Genomic DNA, 19504 nt, shown 5'->3' with positions numbered 1-19504 from the left:
TCACAAACAAGGGCAGTATACCGAGAACTCGGTCCTGTCCTTTGGTACCCAGTACTGAGCCCTATACAGGAGATATGTGTAGGGACTGCACATGTGCCACTGGAGCTAGAGGGTGGGATTCCAGCTGTCCCAAGGCTGTGAATGGTCAGGCTAAAGGTTCAGGATTGCGAGTGGCCAATGCTTGTTGCGGGTTACGAGGTGCTGGGCAATCCTCTTGGCTCCGTCCTGTCCGGCCTCTTCTCCTCTCTTTTGACTTTGGAACCACGGCCACGAGCTTTTTTCGTTCAGCAATTTAGCCTGTCATGGACGAAGTACCTACCTACCCAGTCGTCAGCATCCATCACCCCTAGTACTGTACATCCAAGCACCACCTGGCAAATCGACCATGCCATCAGGCTCCTCGCATGGATCCCTTGCACTCCACCGGACACCTGAAACCGACGTACCGTTACCTACCCAATCTAGTGTGGCGGGACAAGCCTCTACAAATCACATTGGGATGCTCAAGAGACAGAGAGATCTTCAGCAAGAGCCACAAATTATACAAACGGCTACGGAGTATTGGGGTACAAGGAGCGCCGTGGCAAAATATATGGGGGGCGAGGTACCCCGGCGCATTGTCGCAAGAAGCAATTCCCACACCCCTCTCGTGCCTCGTCCCAATTGACTGATCACGTCGCAGCATTTGCTGCTGCTCGCATGAGCAAAACAACGCCGCCTCGCTTCGAGACTCGCAACAGACCACACGGCCGGAGCCCAGCTGAAAATCTTTTGCCAGAAATTTTTTCTCTGGGGGTTCTTTTGGGGGATTTTCCTTCTTTTTTGCTTCTGCAGCCATCATCAGTCCAGAGGTCATACCCCAGACAAGCATTTCTGAAGCACAATGCGAAGCCCGTATCCGGAATACATGCAGCACAATACGAGGGGACTAGAATCGGGTGCTCTCGCCGTCAAGCCTACCTACATACATACAGAGAGGTACTTTGGGACTCCCAGGTGTCGTCGAGTAGTGGAGCCTAGTGGAAACATTGGGGGGCTGCAGGGTTGTGAATTGGCACACCTTGGTGGATTGCTTCTGGACCTCCCTTCATCTTCCTCAGCTTGTAGTTCATGCACAAAATCCATTTTTCCCACAACCTCGTGCCCCAGCTCCAGAAGCCAACGCCCAAATTACACATGGTTCGAGAAGCTCAGAAGCTCATTCTAGTAGTTTGATGTATTTGTTGCCAATGGTACCTACTTACTCGTAGCATTTCCACTTCCACTTTGCCTCCAGCTTTTTCAAATAACTATTTCCCTTAACTCCTCGTGCCGACTTGGGTTCCGTGCCTTTTCCGAGAGGCAATGCCACCTCGGCCCTGTACCTACGTTGTAACAGGTAAGCCCCGAGAGTGAATGCAGTGTGTTGCTCGCATCTTAGTGAGCAGCCATTAGTAGAGATGCGTTGCGTGGTGATTATTTCATTATTTGTTTGTATTACTATTCGAATGCCATAGCCGATGACTACAGCGAGGTACAGAAGAAGGGATGAGGGTGAATTGCCATGATTCTACAGCCAACGGCAATGATAGGCTCTACCTGCGCCGGCATTGAAGCACGGCCGCCTCCCCCTTGAGTAGTGACCTCTGCCTGCGCTTCCCACTTGTTCATGACCACCCACGCTATCAGAAGCGCCAGGCCAGAATAGGGCTTCTGGGCGGGCTTTAAGTGGCCGCAAAAAACCCGCTGATGTCGACCCTGACTCCCTGGACGTGGCGCTCCTCGGTCCCCTGGTGTGCATGATGCTTGAAATCCCGAAAGCTCATGGTGGGTGGGCGGGCTTACCAAGTTGGCGAACCGCTATTGCGCAGCAGGGCCAGCCAAGCCAGCTGCAAGCAGCAAGAGCTAAGCCTAAGCCAGGCCCCGCCGAACGTTTAACTGCTTGTAGGTATCGACGTGGTGGGTGCTGAGGGCCAGCCAAGGGGAACTCCCATTCCTCCCTTGTATTGCCGCACGCACAGGCGCATGCAGAAAGCGTACCTCGATGCAGTCGCCAGATGCAGATGCAGATGCAAGAAGGCAGCCGGCCCAGCTCCAACGAGGGTTGACCAGGGCCACCTTGGGCCTACGAGTATTTGTACTCGTACCTGTAGGCAGCTTCAAAGGTAAGGCCTAGGGCCTGGCTACTATTAGGTACCTCCATACGTATCCTCGTAGTGGGTAGGCGTGGTTGGCAAGGCAAGCCAGGCAAGGCAGGATCTTGAGAGACAGCGGCATATGGTATTTCCACCACCCTTGGACCTCCCCTTGTACCGAGTACATACTGTACCTTCCTCTTCGTAGGATATTACGTATGGTACAGCTCTTCTGCGATACCCTTTCGATCCTTCTTGCAAGTCGCTGATGTCGTTCATGTCGTTCATGAGAGATCATCACAATTTTACCACAGGGATTGCGCGGGCGGACTGAGTCAGTCCAATCGAGGTTAAAGTGCCCGTTGCAAATCATTAACTGTCAGAGAGAAGCCATGAATCGGTCCATGTCCCACTTCTCGAAAAAAAGCCTCCCACTCTCCCACCCACCGAAGTCGCTGCTCTTGTCCCGTTTCTGGTCTTCGCCTCAGGCATGGACCGGCGCTATGCCGATGTGTCCCCCCTCTCCCCTGCCCACGAGATCCCCAATTACTTTTTGCGAAGAGGTGGTTTGAGGGGGCTTTCCCACCAGTGGCATGGCTGCATGTGAGATGAGGCCTCGATGGAGGAGAAAGAGAGGGATGATGAGATGAGAAGAAGATACCTCCAAATACAAAGACGGCGAGATGGCAAGATCACGAGTGACTTGTACCGGAGCAATGGGTCATGGTCATGCATTATGGGCTCGTTGCTGATCGGCTTCCCTTGGAAACCCTCATCTCGTGCTTGTAACTCTAAAAAGCCATTGTCCACCCTCGCTCCCAGCGACTGGGAAAAGCGCAGCCCATTGCCAGCAAACTCAAAGCCATCCAAAAAAACCCTCTGGTGGCCTCTAGGGCCGTTCTTGCATCCCCCATCCCGCTCACCCACTCCTTCCCAATACCCTCCTTCCGACTCGTCGCCAATCCCGAGGCCTCGATCCATGGTATCATGTCCCTACCGGTACCTCTCTTTATTGCCCCTCCAGCCGACTCCATTCGCTCCATTTGACTCCATCGCCCTAGACTAGGCGGGCGCGCCAGAAGGGACCATCATCTCTGATCCCTGGCACCAACTTTACGCACATACCCTGGTCCACCGGGTTGCGCCTTGACCATCTCCCAAGCACCAACCAACCCATGCCTCCGTCCCCATAGGTTGCGTGCCTCTCTGACCTTGCACCCTCCCACTTCCACTTCCTGCAGGCCAGAGCGACGAAAAGGTGCCCTCTCACGCTCTCTTTTGCCGACCTCTTCCTTTTGCCTCGTAGGTGTGTGGTGATGACACTTGCAAGTCTCTTTTGCAGCCAATTTATTTTTTTTATTGCTCGTCTGCAAGAACTACTCACACCTTTCCCCCAAATACATCATATCCTGGCTTCGACTCTGCCAATGCTGCCAGAAGTCCAACAACATACGAGCACACCGTCCTGTTCGCTATCCCATCCCTAGTCCACCTTGCTGCACGCGACTCTCGCTCCAATCCGCCCCGGTAATGTCGAGTGCGGATGATGGTGAACGTGGGGGCACTGCAGCTGCACCCTCGCGCGCAACCTCCGCCGTCCACTCACCTGCCGACCACTCCCATCATTCTTCGGCCTCTACATCACAGCCCTCTTCCACTCTTGACGATACAGACTTCTCGACCTGGTCAAGCAGCTTGGGATCTCATACCGTAAATACCTTTTCCACCAGCCAGTCGCCCGCCTATTTGTTCTCGACCGACACCTCCATTAACACCGGTGCCCATATCTCCCAAGCTACAAAAGCCGCAGATTCCAGCCTCAGTCCCAACCTGGATCTCTCCACCCCAGACGTCCTTGCTCGCAATGAGTCGCTGTTACGGGACGCCGTCTTCCCCGAGTGGAAGGACGATACCCCTTCCTCCGTCCTCGACAGTCCAGAAGAGATGCAGAAGAAGGACCCTCTAGGCACTCAGATATGGAAATTGTATAGCCGGACCAAGTCTCGCCTCCCCAACCAGGAGCGCATGGAAAACCTGACTTGGCGGATGATGGCTATGAATCTACGCCGGCGAGAGCAACAGCAAGCAGCGTACGGGAAATCGACCCCGGTGGGCAGCGACCGTCCGAGCGCTGTGACTGACCATCTTTCTAGAGCAAAACAAGCACAGTTCAAAAGCCCTACTCCTCCTTCCTCGGGTCCTAGTGGCATAGCACAGCAGCTCCGCAAGTCCGTGGACAAGTCTGCCGAATTCGAGCAAACCACAGATCCTATGAACCTCGACGACTTTATAGTGCCGAGCTCGGTCGCCTCTCCAGCAGGGATAACGTCTCCTGCTCCGTCAGAGACGGTCGGCCGATCAATGATGGCACAGGCCCCTCCTATCCCCATTGCTTCCCGTAACAAACCCCAAGTCCAGATTCCCAAGAATCTACCCCCGTCGTCAATGCCTCAGACCTCTATCCCAACACACCGGACATCAGAATTTGAGTACGTGAAGAAGAGGGTCCGCAAGACGAGCATTGACGAGAGGAGGGGTGTAAGTGTAATTCTCACAAGACCCGTCTGGCAAAGCTGTTCTCTGACCCTTTTCTCCAGAACCGCAAGCGTCCGGCAGAATTCTCTCCTCAAGTACCTCCTCTACCTGCACCTCATGCTACCAACGGTACCGAAATGGACACTGGTGTACCTGATTACGCGCTTGATCAATCATCAGCAGCCCAATTCCCGGGCCAACCTAGCTTTCCAGGGTCAATGTCTCTTCACCTAGATTCTTTCCACCTGAGCGACGACCCAATTCTAACATCTGCTGGGCCATTCCAACAAAACTTTGCATTTTCCCCCGCCGCCTCGCCCATGGTCACCAACGGGCCGTTCTCGAATGTGTATACGCAATCATCAATGGCTTCGTCCTTAAACTCGGCGGACTTTTATTCCCCGCCTCAATCCGGCTATGCTTCTGCTGTTTCAACGCCCCAGCCGGGCCACGAAGTAGATGGTCAGGGATTTTACTTTGACCATAGTGGCCACACACGGACCATGCCTTTTTACCCATCCCACCGAGGGAACCATTTGATGACCCCCTCGGCACCGCAGTTTGCGTACGGATCCAACAATGAACAGGTGTATTCCCTTATGAATGGGGTAGCTTCGACACAGACGGCAACTGGGTTTTCGATGCAGCAACACGTTGATCCTTCTCGGGTGCTGGTGCCGGAATATGGACGACGAGTCTCTCCAGGAATTTCTGTGGCGGGAAATGACAACTTGTTCCAGTTCGGCGCCGATTCTGACGCGGAAGACGAGGACGCCAATTTCGCAATGATCCAATCTGAATATGGCCAGATTAGTGACCCAACATTGGACCTAAACTCGGGTTTGCAGTGGGATCCCAATGTTGCCGATTACAGTAGCATGCAGCGATTCGGCAGCGCTCCGGGGAAACAGGTGAGAATTGGAGGAGCGGAAATGGTCAATTCTCCTCCGGATTGGGGTTCGTCGATGCTCAGTCGCACACATGGTTCAGCTGCCTCAATCAGCGACATTCGGAATCGCGACCAAGATCCCAGGAGACAGAAGATTCCTCGAACAACTTCGACTCCAGCTCTATCCAACCAGCATATGCAGTCTAGTGGTAGTTCGCCCGGTGAGTCTGGCTTTAGCAGTCGACAACCATCGAGACCAGGCAGCCCTGGACCTAAGAACACGGATCAAAATGGTGTTCCAACGACCTGCACCAACTGTTTTACCCAGACTACACCTCTCTGGCGTCGAAACCCAGAAGGTCACCCGTTGTGCAATGCGTGTGGATTGTTTCTCAAACTGCATGGTGTTGTGCGCCCTTTGTCGCTAAAGACCGATGTCATCAAGAAGCGAAATCGTGGTAGCGGAAATACGGTGCCCATAGGGTCTACGGCCACCAGAGCATCCAAAAAAGCCTCTCGTAAGAATTCAGTGCAGCAGACACCAGCAACTACACCGACTTCTGGCAATGCTGCCAGCGAGCAGAATTCGGCATCCCCGTCTTCTGTGCAGGGCTCTGTGCACTCGGGATCGGCTGTGACGACACCCACCAGCTATCCACCTGGCACCACTGGAGGGAAACCTGGGGTCGTACCAATTGCCGCGGCGCCACCCAAGCCACCTGTTCAGCCTGGTCCCAACATGACCAGACCGGTTCAGGTGACACCGAAACGCCAGCGACGGCAGTCACGGGCGTCAACCAACACATTGCCCATTATACCCGGAAGCAGTGGTCCGACAAATGAGGCGGAAATGCACGACACTAGCCAGTCGACCCCCAGGGTCACTCAAGCCCCCGTTACCCGGGCCAAGGCGGCCAGTATGTCTTCGACCGCAGGAGCCACCACAATGGCATCGGTAATGCAGGGAGGTCTGCTCAACTCCGGTGTTGCGAACATGGGTAGCGGTCCGCATGGGAACAGCCAAGAATGGGAATGGCTGACTATGAGTTTGTGATGAGACTCGACCCCATTTTTACCGTGTCTTCATGTCCCGGCGACTTTGGCGCGGATCGAAATCTTGGGAATATTGGCCCGCGTCCAATTTTCTTTTTCGCTATTTTGTGTTGCACATAGACCTGTTTTGCCATGTCTTGCTCCGACAACATACCAAGCTCCTACTCCAGCTGCACGATTTGACGACCATGCGATAAATGAATCTCCGACTTTTCTGTTGTTATGTGTCTGGGCCCCCGTTCATTGTCGGAAAGCAAAGGAGAACAGGCAACCAAAGCTTGTACGACAGTATATCTCCCGGGTGGTCAGATCTTTTCTTCGCGGTGGATCGATTGGTGTCTTGACGAGCAAGAATATAATGGAGGGGACTTTGCCGTCCAAGTGCAAATTGTGATTTTGTCGATTTACAACAGTGATATCACCGCGTCTGTCTCGATATGCTTGAAGAATATAGAGCCTCGGGCAGAAGTGCGCACTTGATTTTGTTTTTAGGAGAAGGAAACCAGCTTTTGAACGTCTGAATCGGCAGAGGGCTAATGAATAGATGGCTGGGCGAAGGGACCTCGACACGTTTCGAAACGAAATATACGGATCGAGATCTATGTGGAGGAGGAACTGGGATACAGTGTTTGGAAACCCTCGTCGAAGTTGTTTGGTGACATGAATTTCGGTCTGTCATTGGAGGCTGTTGAACAGACCACTAAGTTGGACACAATTCTAGAGATACAAATGACCGAACACTAGAAATCTTGACTTATGACTCGGATTTGCCCCATGAAACATGTTTGTATATAAGAATCAGTAAGTTGTCTCTTTGCTGGTCATGAAGCAGCAATTCCCAAGGGCAAAAGGACATTTCGGCTGTGCTCGGGTTTTACCGGAATTAGGAACGGTGGTAATGGCTTGGCGTTCCGGCTATCTGATTAGATCACGCAACTAGAATATGGGGGATGTGTGCTTGCTTCGACCAACATCGAGACACATTCGATCAAGTTCTATCTCTCGGTGAATAGATTTTCTCCTTTTCGATAGCGCTGAAATACCTAGCACGATTCTTGGAATTGTCCTATTGATACCACGGGTGCGGATATCTGTGATTTTGACATTGACCTTGAAGGATTCCTTTTGCGGACAGGGTAAACAAACTTCGATTCCTCGCAGTCGTTCCAGGTTGGGTCTCTAGCTGCCCATTCGAACCAAATCGATCGGCTTTTCAAAGCTAATCTGCGAATAGCGTCAACTGATAAACTCCTCCCTGCTCGGCCGACATTGTCCTTGTTCATCGCTTCTTCGCTGCAGCTGCGCAACCTGTTACTCCATCCCGATGGCCACTCCCGAAGCAACAACCGCTGCGCCCAACAGCACAGCGCTGCCGGCCGAAGTTTCTACTGTTGTTCCAGACAGTGCAGAGACGAAGCCTGCTACAGAAACTCCTGCCACCGAAACACCTGCCCCGACGGTATGAGTTGTCGGTGTGTCGACCATTTGTGTGAGATGGAGTGCTGATGATCATTCAGGAGTCCGCCCCTCCCGCCACAGAAACTCCGGTCGTGGCCGAGAAAGCCGCAGATGTCGACGTCCCCGTGGAAAAGAAGACCACTCCAATCGAGGAGCTTTGGGCCCTCGCACAGGCTCACGGTCACCCCGAGATTTGGGGAGTTACCCTTGCAGACCCGGCGACCCACGTCCCGACCCAGGTGATCTTGCAGAAGTATCTGAATGCCTATGACGGAGATCTTGCAAAATCCAAGGACACCCTCACCAAGACCCTGGACTGGAGAGCCAAGATGAAACCGGTCGAACTGCTCAAGAAGAAATTCAACCGAAACAAGTTCGCCGGGCTGGGGTACACTACCGTCTACGGTGATGCCGATCCGACAGCCGATCCTGAGACTAGGGAGGTGTTCACTTGGAATATATACGGAAGCGTGAAGAATCTGGATGAGACATTCGGAAACCTGGCAGAGTAAGATTGAGTATACCGTAAGATTCTTCTGTCTCGACTGACTCCGTTGCTTGCTTAGATTTATCGAATGGCGAGTTGCCCTAATGGAGGACGCACTCCAAGCACTCGGAATCGACAAGGCCACCAAACCCATCACCGCAACCTACGACCCATACAAGATCCTTCAGGTGCACGATTACAAGTCGATCAGCTTCCTTCGCCAGTCTGCCGTTGTGAAGGCTGCCAGCACCGAGACGATCAAGATCTTCGCGCAAAACTACCCCGAGTTGCTCAAAGAAAAGTTCTTTGTGAATGTTCCTGCATTCATGGGATTTATCTACACGTTCATGAAACTGTTCGTGGCCGCAAAGACCATCAAGAAGTTCCACCCCATGAGCAATGGCGCCAATCTCGCCCGCGAGATGGTGACGAGCAGCAAGGTGAAAGGATTGGGAGAGATGCTGCCGGAAGAATACGGTGGGAAAGGCGAAGCTCTCAATTCTGCCGGAAGACAGCCGTCACTCGAGGATGAGCCCGCAGCGCAGTGAGCCTTGGGGGATCTGGATGAACGTCAAGGGAGCGGGAGACAACCAATTGAACACGCACCCTTGGGCACTCAAAAGCATGGCGTCGACATTGAGGTAATGAGGAAGAGGGGACGACACAGTGCGCACATGCATCAAGCATTCATTTTGTTATTGAATAGATTCAGCGAGCGGATACCCCCAGGTCTGGTTTGTTTTGGTCTATCAAGGGAGGTCGCGATGCTTGCAAGAGAGACAAACCCCAATGAGACTTGCTGGCTTTCACTGTTTACTGACATGGTTGCTTGAGATGGGAGCACTGAACGAACAAAGTATTGTTGATATCACTTTGTCACAGCTGTGTTTCGTGGATCGTGGTTCGTGGTTCGTGGATCATGTGCAATTGATGCAATTGCTGCTGAGAATCGATGACGTCAAAGTTTATACCAGCCTTGGTGACTGCCCCAAACCCCCCACTCTATGAGACCATCTCTCGACTTCCTCTGGTGCCTCCAGCAAGTGGTGGCATGTGTTCTTATTGTCTCTGCTACTTTGATCCGTGACGAAAAGCTTAAAAGGCAGTCCTTGACCTACATCCCGCCTTTTCTCAACCTTTACTCTCTTCCCACCGCAGCAATTCCACTGTCAAGTCTATTTCGCTGAATTCACTTTTGCTTTGAGTACATACCTCACTCAAGCACAAGCCACAGCCTCGATCTACCAGATCCTTTGACCAGATAGTCGTGCATCATGTCTGACACAGGCCGCAAGCCCTTGACGGATCGTTCGTGCAATTCCCCTCTCCCTCTCCAAACTCGAGTGTTCCGGCATCCTAACCCATTGATCTACAGAGGCCCAAGAGAAGCTCACGCCCGACTCTCAGAAGTCCACCTTGGACAAGGCTAAAGAGTCTGCCACGGGGACTGCCGACGACATTGCAGGAATGGTCCAACCAGGTAACTTGGCCAGCTCGTCTCTTTATACCCTGTTTCTCTCACTGACTTGGCCAAACAGGGGACAGCAAGTCGACCACCCAGAAGCTCTCCGATGAGACTTCGGCCAAGTCCAGCTCTGCCCAAGACACTCTGTCCGGTGCTACAAAGAACATCCAAGAGACTGCCTCCACGTTGGGCCAGCAGGTCAGCTCCACCGCCGGCGCTGCACAGGAGTCAGGCAAGGAATACCTGCAACAGGCGCAGGACACTGCTTCGTCGGTCGGCCAGACAGCCAGCTCCAACGCTTCCGCCGCGCAGGAGTCCAGCAAGACGTATCTGCAACAGGCCCAGGAGATGACTGCCAATGTTCTGAACAGCGCTAGCAAAGCTGCATCAGGTATACATGCCTCCTCTCTCACCAAGACCTTACTTCAACATGTCCGAGCTGACAATAGTCCCAGATCTTGCAAACAGCATTTCTGGCGAGAAGAAATAGATGACATTGTCTTGATAGAGGCAGGTCTCGATGTGCCGATTGTGAGGGATGCACAGAAGATCAATGGTGGGTAGGGGATGCCACGCTTTCCTATGATACATAACGTATCTTAACCTAGTGTATTACAATATGATTCACCATCGACATCGACCCCGACCTCTGAGGACTGGAGGTGGTTGATGGTACCGGCAGACAGAACTAGCAGGAATAGGTTGATCGTGACCGTCGAAATTTATAGAAACTGAATTAATATTCTCTTTCTCAAAGCAATTTTTCTGTGATCACGTTGGATATATGTTTCTTGCATCCGTTAACCCACAGTTCTGTTCATGGATTGGGATTGCTTGCTCACAACTCTGAACCCCCCCTCCCCTCCACGTCGAATCCTTTTCATATCTGTTATTTCTGGTGTATTATGCCTTCTCCCCCGGCAACCTGACGGCCTCCCACTGCTCCTTCTTGACTGATCGCCACTCCTCGGGGTCGAACCAGCCGATGTAATTCCTGTCCCCAAAGCCGCCGATCCAGTACGCCTGGGTCACTACCAAGCGGGTCCAGATGCTCTCGTGGGCGGCCCACTTGCGGCCGGGCAGCCACATGACGCTGTCCCTGTGTTTCTGGACGAAGCAGGTCTCGAGGGCCTTTGGGTCCGTGTCGTCGTCGTCAATCTCCTCGAGGTACCCCGTCAGGCTGAGGCGGGGCAGGTTTGCCAGCGCCCAGGGGCTCTTGCCCGTCAGGTGGATGTACTCGTCCCACCAGCTGAGGGAGAGCGAGACGTTGGAGCCCGCGGCGGCGTTGCGCGTCGCCGTCGAGATCTTGAGCGAGAGGATCGTCGGGTTCCCGCTCGGTTCCTCGCACGACGCGATGTACTCGGGCAGCCCGATGGGAGTGTCGGCCACGTTTTCGGGCGGGCCGTGGGCTGGCGTGGAGATGTTCGACGGGAACACCGACGTGAGCACCCCGTGCGACGACAGTGCAAGGAGCCGTCGGCCCAGCACCGTCGAGTAGTACCGGGAGGGGATGGACATGGTGGGGAAGTCATGATGGTAGGTTCCCTTCTGACCATCCTCTTCTTCTGTTCCCTCTTGTTCCTCCGACTCTGACTCCTTGGACAGGGGATGACTAGGAATCGTGTACGGGTGATGCGTGGACAACGTCTCGATTCCCGGGTGGGGGGAGGCGGACGACTCTGGCCCCGTGGGAACGGGATGATGAATCTTGTAAAGGGTTTCCTCGTCGTATGACGGGGCCATCATCTTCTTCTGGCCATATTCGCCTTGGCCTTGACCTTGACCTTGACCGTGGTACTTGATTCCTGGGTGATGAATCTCAAAGAGGGCGGCAGCCTTGTCGTGCTCCGAACCCATTCCCGTCACCGCAAAGGGAGCGGGAGCGCAGACTGCGGCTCGCGGACCCAGCGCGGCCAGGAGCTGCACTGCCGCCAGTGTCCAGGGAGAGGAAATCTTCATCTTGTCCTGTCCTCCACAAAGATACGCTGGTGTTGGTGTCGGTGTAGGAGTGCAGTTATACCCGAGATATTTGCCGTTCACCTGCCGAGCGTGTCTGCGTTTCTGCCTTTTCCCGTTCGCTCGTTTTGTCTTTCTGTCTTTTGATCTCGTGCCTCTGTCCGTGTCCGTGTAACCTTGACACCTGGACGAATCCTTGTCTTGCTTTGCTTCCACACCCCGCTTTCTACTCTATTCTTTTCTGGTTTCCTTGCCTTGGCTTTCTCAGAAAGTTCCCGCCTCGTTCCCTGCACGATAGAGTGATAGAAGGGGAAGAATCGAGCTTATAATGGCAACGGCAAAAGACGCTGCACTCTGGAAAGAAAAGGAGGTAATCAGGAGGGTGTATATTGACTCGGTCGGTACAGAGCGGAGCCGGCGGGAGTGATATATACGACTATGTATGTATGTACCGAGTAGGTACAGTAGTATCTCAGGAGACAAAAAAGTACCGCAGCCAAGGAAGAGAAAGAAAACCAGTGCCCCCGCTCTTCACTTGGGACTCTGTGTTTTTAATTTGTGTCGACTTGCCGTGCTTGTCGAGGTGGACAAGGTGGATTAGGTAGAAGAGAGAGAGGGAGACGAGGATCATACGTACATGTGATGGCACGCAATCAAGTCTCTCTCTCCCTCGGGTAATCTTATCTGATCTGATCCCGTGGACGTTTTTGAACGTCTTGGGAGCCTTGGGCCTCTGGGGCGCTGGGTCTCGGCAAAGTGGGGGAACAAAGTCCAGAGCCATCGATGGTTGGTCACACGGCTCTCATGTCCCGATATCGGATTCTTGGCGTGCATGACTCACACGTGTCCGAGAGCTGAGGGTCTCCAGAACTGGGCCAGCTGGGCCTTGACAGGAACACAAGAATGAGACAAGACAAGACAAAGGAAAGGAGCACGAGAAGTCGTGCATTCTTTCACGAGTAATGTGGCGTGAGGGTCTATAAGTATCGCCGACTTCAAAAAAGAAGTACAATTCAGAACGCATTACTACAGCGCAAGGGGATGGATTTCATATGCCCTCGTTGTATGGTGTGGAGGAAGGAGGGGAGCACGGTTTAGACAGTGAAAAGAAGAAAAGGAGAAACTCGGTCCTGGAGCATACGCAGACTATCACCTCAGAAAGAGCTCAGGAGACACACAGACAAGCCACTAGAAAAATTGCAGAGTCTTATCAGATCAAAGACAAAATAAATTTCAATTGCGTGAGCTATACAATTGACAAAGGTAGCTTAGGTAGGTAGGTAGCGATGACATGGTTCTTTGGGTATCCTCCAAACCGTTCGGAACCCCATCAGGGCCCTCGGGCGGAGATTTTGATACCAAGATGCGTAGTAGTGATGTGGTTGTTGTTTCCTGTTCCTTTCAATCATGTAGAACAGGTGCTTTTTAGTCCCTTGGCTTCGGCTGATGTCGGCCTTGTATAGTTGGCATTGCGCAAATGCCTGGGACACTCGGGTTCCGCCAGACCTTCACTGAGCCAAGATGCCAGAAGTTGCTGGTCTACGGTGGTGTCTTGTTGACGGTTTGCTGGCTGTTGCGGATGGAAATGGAACCCGCGCAGAGCCCGGGGTCTTGTCCATCGCCATCTCCTCAGGAACACAGTCACGTACGGCGCGGCGCTGTGTCTCAGATCGTGCATACGACCAAGACAGCAAAGGCAGCCATGATAACAGGATGTTCCCTTGGGAGATTCCACAGCCACGAACCATCAGACCGTTGTACTCGACACAGTGTTTGTCACCAGATATGTGCACAGGTCTGTAACTCTCCTCGTCGTCCGCCTCAAGATGCCGTGATGCCTTCGGTAAGGAAACGAAATGACAGGTCGGGGGTGGAAGAAGAGTGTTGCATAGAGCAATGACGTTTCGTACCTGTAGCATTGGAGACGGCTCGCCGCGACTCCGTCAGAAGATTGGACGGATGTTGCAATGGTGTGGGTGTGACACAGGAGTACAGTGGGAGAGTGTCTTCGACTACATCCATATGTGTCTGACTCTGCGACAGTATACTCCTGACTTGGGCATGGAGGTCTGAATCGATCTTGGAGAGAGTCCTTTTATGCCCTCGGGGGTGTCCATGGCTCTGAAGCACCGCACTGTCAGCTTTCCTAGCGAGCCGCCGGGGTGTCGGGGTGACACTCTGGCTTGGTGATTCTGTTAGTGCTGACAACGACATTAATCCATGGATGGCTGCCACTTCGGAACTGGTAGGAATGTTTGGTTGTTGAGGTTGAGGTTCCTCCGTACAGCTTTGCTGATAGGAGATTGTCTCCGTCATAAGACAATCTATCGAGGCGGGTTTGCATTGTCTTTCTGACGACGAACGGACTTGAGATAGTGGAGAGCTGACGCCAGTCCACACCTTTCTCCGCAGCGGTGGGATACTGGGTGCCCAAGACGACCACGAAGAGTTGGACGAAATCGATGATGATCTAGATCGGGACGTCACAGTCGTAGACTCTGAAGAGATCGACGCTGGCGACGCCATGACTGGGGTCGCTGACCTACTGGGAAGTTCCTGGATTGTCTCGGCGGGACGCAAAAGGCACTTCACAGATGGTAAGACAAAGCTCTGAGGTCGAGGAGGTGGGCAGCGTTCCAAGTTCGCGTTCATGAGGCACTGCTTCCGCATGCTTCGCAGCGCATCGACCGATGCGGAGCAGCGAAGCGAAGGCCGGCTACAGTTTCGCTCCCATGCATACTGGTCTGGAATGCGAGGAGTAGTCTGCGGAGTTGGAAGGTTTCCAAGGTGAGGACGACTGGGCAATGCGACACTTTTGGCTGGACTCATCTGGATGGGAGTCTGAGAAGACGGGCTAGGCTGGACCTTGGCCGATTCGGGGGCGCGAGTTTTCAAGGCTTCGCTGAAATTCAGATCAAAGCCATGAGTGACAGCATCCGCCCCTGAACTTGCACTATCAGGTCGTCTGTTGACTTGCTTACTCAGATGCGCGAGCGACGCAACGACATCCATCTTGTCACTCGGTAGATTAGTCCTCAAGAACTCATCCACATGTGACGTGTCTTTGACGATGCTCGGCTCGATTCTTCGGAGCAGGGCTGTCCACCACGCCTCCGAGAAGGCAAGGTCGTCGTTGTTCTCATCCAAGCCCACTTGTGAGATCATAGCCGCCAAGGAGGCGTTCGCATGACCACCAGGAGGGCCGAAGTTTGTGTTGAAAGTGCCTGGCCGGCACGCGGATCCTTCGCTTGACAATTTGCTCAAAATCAGAACAACCTTGCTCCAATTGTCAAAGGCCTCTTTCGGGACATGCAGATCATAGTTGATCTGTGCGAGATACTCTCTTTCGTTCTCGTTGATCTCACTGCTGCGTAGGCCAGATATCTTGCTCCAAGCGCGTGCCGAGTAATTGCGATCTTGCAAATACTTGGAAGCCAACATGAGTGCCGACAAAAACATGCGGCGCCCACATTGCATCGCACGACATTGAGATCTCTCAAACGGCTCGCCTCTACAACCAGTCTTGGACGGCCCTTGGGGCATCCTGGACTTCAGTAGTATCAGGTAGTACAACGCGACTTGCAAAGTCGAGTAGCTTGTCTTGGACCGTCTAAGAGTTTCTTTGATAAAGGTGTCGAGACGTAAAACACCAGCCCCATTGAAGCAATCCGACATCATAGGAGGTCGGTCAGACAGGGGCCATATGGCGGTGATTAGTCTCTTTGCAAAGATGATCAGAAGAGACACGAATTGCTCCGTGACGTCGGTGTCCCTCTTCAACTTCGGGGGGCATTGTCTCCTGAAAGAGCAGGCATTTCTCCGAGCACTCCAGTGTTGCGCGTCCGGATCAGTGCTGGCTTCATTACCTCGGGATCGTAGGCAAGTTTGGCCAGGTTGTTGGAGATGGCTTGAGACTCGAGCCTTGAGGCTGCGGTAGGCATAGCCAAGGGAACAGGTACTACCAGGGGCAGCATGATCATTGCCTTGTAGTCCTTTGAGCAGCTGCTCCGGAGGTTCAAGTGCACTGTTTGAGAGCACCTTCTTTAGAGGTGGGAGAGGCTCCTTGCCATCCTCGTCCTGGAAGATGTCGCCAGGATCTGTTGTTGATGTCCACGAGGTCTGAGACGATGACTCGGAAGAGTACGACTCGTGGGCCGAATCGCTCACACTGACATCATCCTCAATAGAAGCGATGCTAGTTTGGTCGAGGTCCGGTTTGAGGCTGTAGCTATTGAAGGCCCACCGTTCGTGGGAATGTCGAAAATTGTAGAATCGCCCTGGCTCTTCCCTCGATACCGGGGAGAGCCATCTTTCGACGGAGTCTTGTACATTTTGAGGGGGATGGGAATTGGAGAAGGCTGCAACCTCTTTAAAGCCCATCTTCTGAAGATGAGCAGGGCCCGACTTATCCTCCGATCTCGAAGAACAGGTGTCGCCACGCCGAGGTGGTAGCAATACTTCAATAACGAAAATCCAAAGTGATGGAGGAAGAACCAATTAGAAGAACCTGTTGCGCGTGAGCGTGAGCATGCCGCGCTTGTTTTGAGATGCGCTGATTCTTACCAAAGAACGGGCGGCGAACCCACCACGAGTCAGAGCACTGAAAACTGTTTTGTTTGGCAAGATGGCTTGATCACGACAAGCACGAGATCGATGTGCCCTCGAGAGTTAAGCCTAGGCCAACTCAACGAAGGAAGTCTCGAGGTACAAATGCTCGTCCGTCTCAAAACGATCTTGGTGTGGCTTTACCAAAACAATTCGTGACTCTGGCGGTGGGCTTCGGCGTGCGGATGGGTCTTCTTGGATATATGACAGCGACCAAGAAATCATGGCTAATGACCAATGTTTTCTTTTTATGACTCTGGTTGAGTGGAGAGTTGCGGGAGACGTATGTTAGGGCGTGTGACCGAAAGACTCTTTCAATTCCAACACCCAGGCGGCCAGGTTAGGCTCAGATTGCAGTGAGAGAAAGGTGACTGGAGGTAGATCTGTTGGACCTGGAGATGATGCGTTGGCGATTAAGGAATATAGGTGAATTAGGAGGGAGTGAATGCGAGACTCGGGTTCGCAATGGGAGTCGACAGTGGTGAGGGCAGGAGATGCTCCGGACGAGATTCAGCCTGCGTCTCTGGGTATCTGTGTCCTCGGCGGTCGTGGCAAATATGAAATGGTCCTAAATATACAGTGTCTATAGGCAGACATTGTCCCGTGAGTCAGTTGTGTGATTTGGACAGAAATTCAGGTCTCGAGTGTGAGTCTTTCTGCTTCGTGGCGAAAGGCGAGACGCTTTTCGCGGCCAGGAGTGTTGGACGGGCTTACAGAGGAAATCGAGTGCGGCGGGTTGGCGAAAACCTGCGTCTTTATAACCAGAAGGTGTGCTTGGGGGATTCAGATGTGAACAAAGTATAACGAGCAGCCAGTGCTGCGATCCATGGTCTGCTTCATCTTGTCTCTGGTAGAATAAGTCCTCATGCCGGGCCGCTGGCGGTGGTTTGGAGGATATAAGGGCCTGGGGGTGCCACCCTCGCCACTTTGGCTCTGCCATGCAGTGGCTGCACTGCTCGCCCGCCGCTGAACCGCGCCCTCAGATCATCAGCCGATGACTCAAATTCCAACCTGAACCTGAGACCCCCCCTAGCGACACCCACCCCCCAAACCCACCACCACCACCCACCCACTGTCTGGACCAGGCACGAAAGAAGAACTCTTGATGTTCTGCTCATCTTTGGTTCCAGCCTATGGAATTACTGCCTGTTCCTACGGGGCAGAGAATCTACAAACAAATTGCCCGTTGCCCGTTGCCTGTCTTGGGCAGTTTCGAGATTTGCTAATGTTTTGCCGCCCATAATCAGGGTTCCCAGGACCGCCCGCGACACTCAGTGAGAGAGCGATAGGCGGCGCTCATTCGGGCTACCTGGGCCTCACTGCACAAGGCGTCGATGATGTGCTTCTCCAGCCCAAGCACGGAGACCGGAGTATTTGGTCAGTATTCGGTACAAGTACAAACCCTACGCAGGCTCGCGCATCCCCCTTTGTGCAACCAAGAGCCCAGGCGACAGACCAATAGCCAATGAGCCTCGCTGGGATTTTTGCCAGAGCGAAGATTATATCAGATTCTGTTAGTCATGTCCGCTAATAGATTGCTTTACATCAATCAGGTCCGTCTGCGGGTGGTCCATTCCATCATACACGGTTCCTTCCACGGCACTCCGGGTCAAACTCCTGCTCCAAGTCCTACGAGTACCTCGTACACCCTGAGTATTCCGCTACATCTGGAAGAACAATGTCCGCCAGCCACCAGGTCACCAAGGTGTTGGCCGCATGTGTAACCCTAGTGAACCTGTGCACCTCCCAATACGTCAAAGACGGGGGAAGAAAAGCAAAACCAAGCTAAGGACAGCTAATCTCTGTCTTACAATGCTACAACTCTCCAATCGGGCCAGCCAACACCCCGCGTGGTAGTGAATCATCGCCAGCCTGATTCGCCCCAAAGCGAAGGGCCAGTTGGCGCTGTGACCACTCACCAGGTGGTGGGTGGGTGGCCGGCACTCTGACCGAAGGATAACGGAGGGTGCAAACTGCGAAGGTGGGAGGAAACTGTAGAAAAGAGCGTGACTCAAAACTTGATTCAGTTGGGCGGCAAACCGCCACTTTGCCTCCTTCAGGCCCCTTTCCGCTACTCTCCCTCTTCCACCCAGGATCCGGGCTTGGAGGGGCGACGGATTCCACTGTTTTCCCGAGGGACAACAGGAGCCTTCAGGTTGCAGAGTCACGATGAAACTCACGTCTCTCAAAAATGAATTCAGCCTCACCTTTGGCTTCTGTCATCAACTTGTCTATTACCTGATGGACGAGGTATATACGGCCAGGTTGGGGGCTGGGTTTCGAGTCTGCTTGAGGCTGCCTTGTCTTTGCGAGTGGCTGAGGGACGGGCGAGAATACAAGCAGCGCGACCCATTTTTTCAAATATCATCCTTGCCAGTTTGGGGCTGCCTAAACTGCCTCTTGGCGAGTGCCCAGATCGCAGATCAGAGCGTTCCTCAATTTTCCGAGATGGCACAACATGGCGCTCCCACAGTTGGCCACCCAAACAGGCAGAAGCACTCCTGCCGCCCCGGTGAATACTACTCAACAGACGAGACTGGCGAACAGAGTCATGACATTATTGGGACGAACACTCGGATCGCAGATGGGCTCGCCGTCGCTTTAGCCAGAAGGTATGTTTTGTACCGAGTTCTGTGTCCAAATAACCACATTACAAGTATTTGGCCATCGACCCTCACCCGAGTTGTGCAATCTGCATAAAATTCGTCCGACTTGTGAGTGACGACGCGAAAAACTCCCAATGAATATGTCTGCATTTGTCATCATATAGACTTCATATCACAGCAGCCGGTCGTCGATAACGGAATGCGACATCGAACACTGGTAATGCCCAATCTCACAACTTGCCGCCCCGCGGCCTGGCATCATGGGCACCACTCTAGCAACGGGATGGTGTTAGAATGCCGTGCGATGCCGCCAATTCAGACCCAGCATCCACTGCC

General features: G+C 53.2%; 5 protein-coding genes across 5 annotated transcripts; 3 read left to right on the top strand and 2 right to left on the bottom strand.

The window, feature by feature from the left end:
• Nucleotides 1–3644: 3644 nt before the first annotated feature.
• AYO20_04698 (hypothetical protein) lies at nucleotides 3645–6592 on the top strand (the record flags this gene model as incomplete). Its single annotated transcript, XM_022642993.1, has 3 exons — nucleotides 3645–4204; nucleotides 4268–4652; nucleotides 4712–6592. The coding sequence occupies 3 exons, from the start codon at nucleotides 3645–3647 to the stop codon at nucleotides 6590–6592; spliced, it is 2826 nt and encodes a 941-aa protein (XP_022501048.1).
• Nucleotides 6593–7915: 1323 nt separating this feature from the next.
• Nucleotides 7916–9084, top strand: AYO20_04697 (hypothetical protein; the record flags this gene model as incomplete). Its single annotated transcript, XM_022642992.1, has 3 exons — nucleotides 7916–8050; nucleotides 8109–8557; nucleotides 8616–9084. The coding sequence occupies 3 exons, from the start codon at nucleotides 7916–7918 to the stop codon at nucleotides 9082–9084; spliced, it is 1053 nt and encodes a 350-aa protein (XP_022501047.1).
• Nucleotides 9085–9810: 726 nt separating this feature from the next.
• AYO20_04696 (hypothetical protein) lies at nucleotides 9811–10565 on the top strand (the record flags this gene model as incomplete). The annotated part of the gene is made up of 3 exons (XM_022642991.1): nucleotides 9811–9844; nucleotides 9912–10016; nucleotides 10075–10565. 3 exons carry the CDS (start codon nucleotides 9811–9813, stop codon nucleotides 10563–10565), a joined length of 630 nt encoding a protein of 209 aa, XP_022501046.1.
• A 339-nt stretch (nucleotides 10566–10904) lies between these two features.
• AYO20_04695 (hypothetical protein) lies at nucleotides 10905–11960 on the bottom strand (the record flags this gene model as incomplete). The annotated part of the gene is made up of 1 exon (XM_022642990.1): nucleotides 10905–11960. One exon carries the CDS (start codon nucleotides 11958–11960, stop codon nucleotides 10905–10907), a length of 1056 nt encoding a protein of 351 aa, XP_022501045.1.
• A 2143-nt stretch (nucleotides 11961–14103) lies between these two features.
• AYO20_04694 (hypothetical protein) lies at nucleotides 14104–16337 on the bottom strand (the record flags this gene model as incomplete). The annotated part of the gene is made up of 2 exons (XM_022642989.1): nucleotides 14104–14427; nucleotides 14550–16337. 2 exons carry the CDS (start codon nucleotides 16335–16337, stop codon nucleotides 14104–14106), a joined length of 2112 nt encoding a protein of 703 aa, XP_022501044.1.
• Nucleotides 16338–19504: the final 3167 nt, after the last annotated feature.

Source organism: Fonsecaea nubica, assembly GCF_001646965.1.
Source record: "Fonsecaea nubica strain CBS 269.64 chromosome Unknown Scaff25, whole genome shotgun sequence".
Lineage (NCBI taxonomy): Eukaryota > Fungi > Ascomycota > Eurotiomycetes > Chaetothyriales > Herpotrichiellaceae > Fonsecaea > Fonsecaea nubica.
Note: the sequence above shows the minus strand (reverse complement) of the source record. Positions and strands in the feature narration are given on the sequence as shown.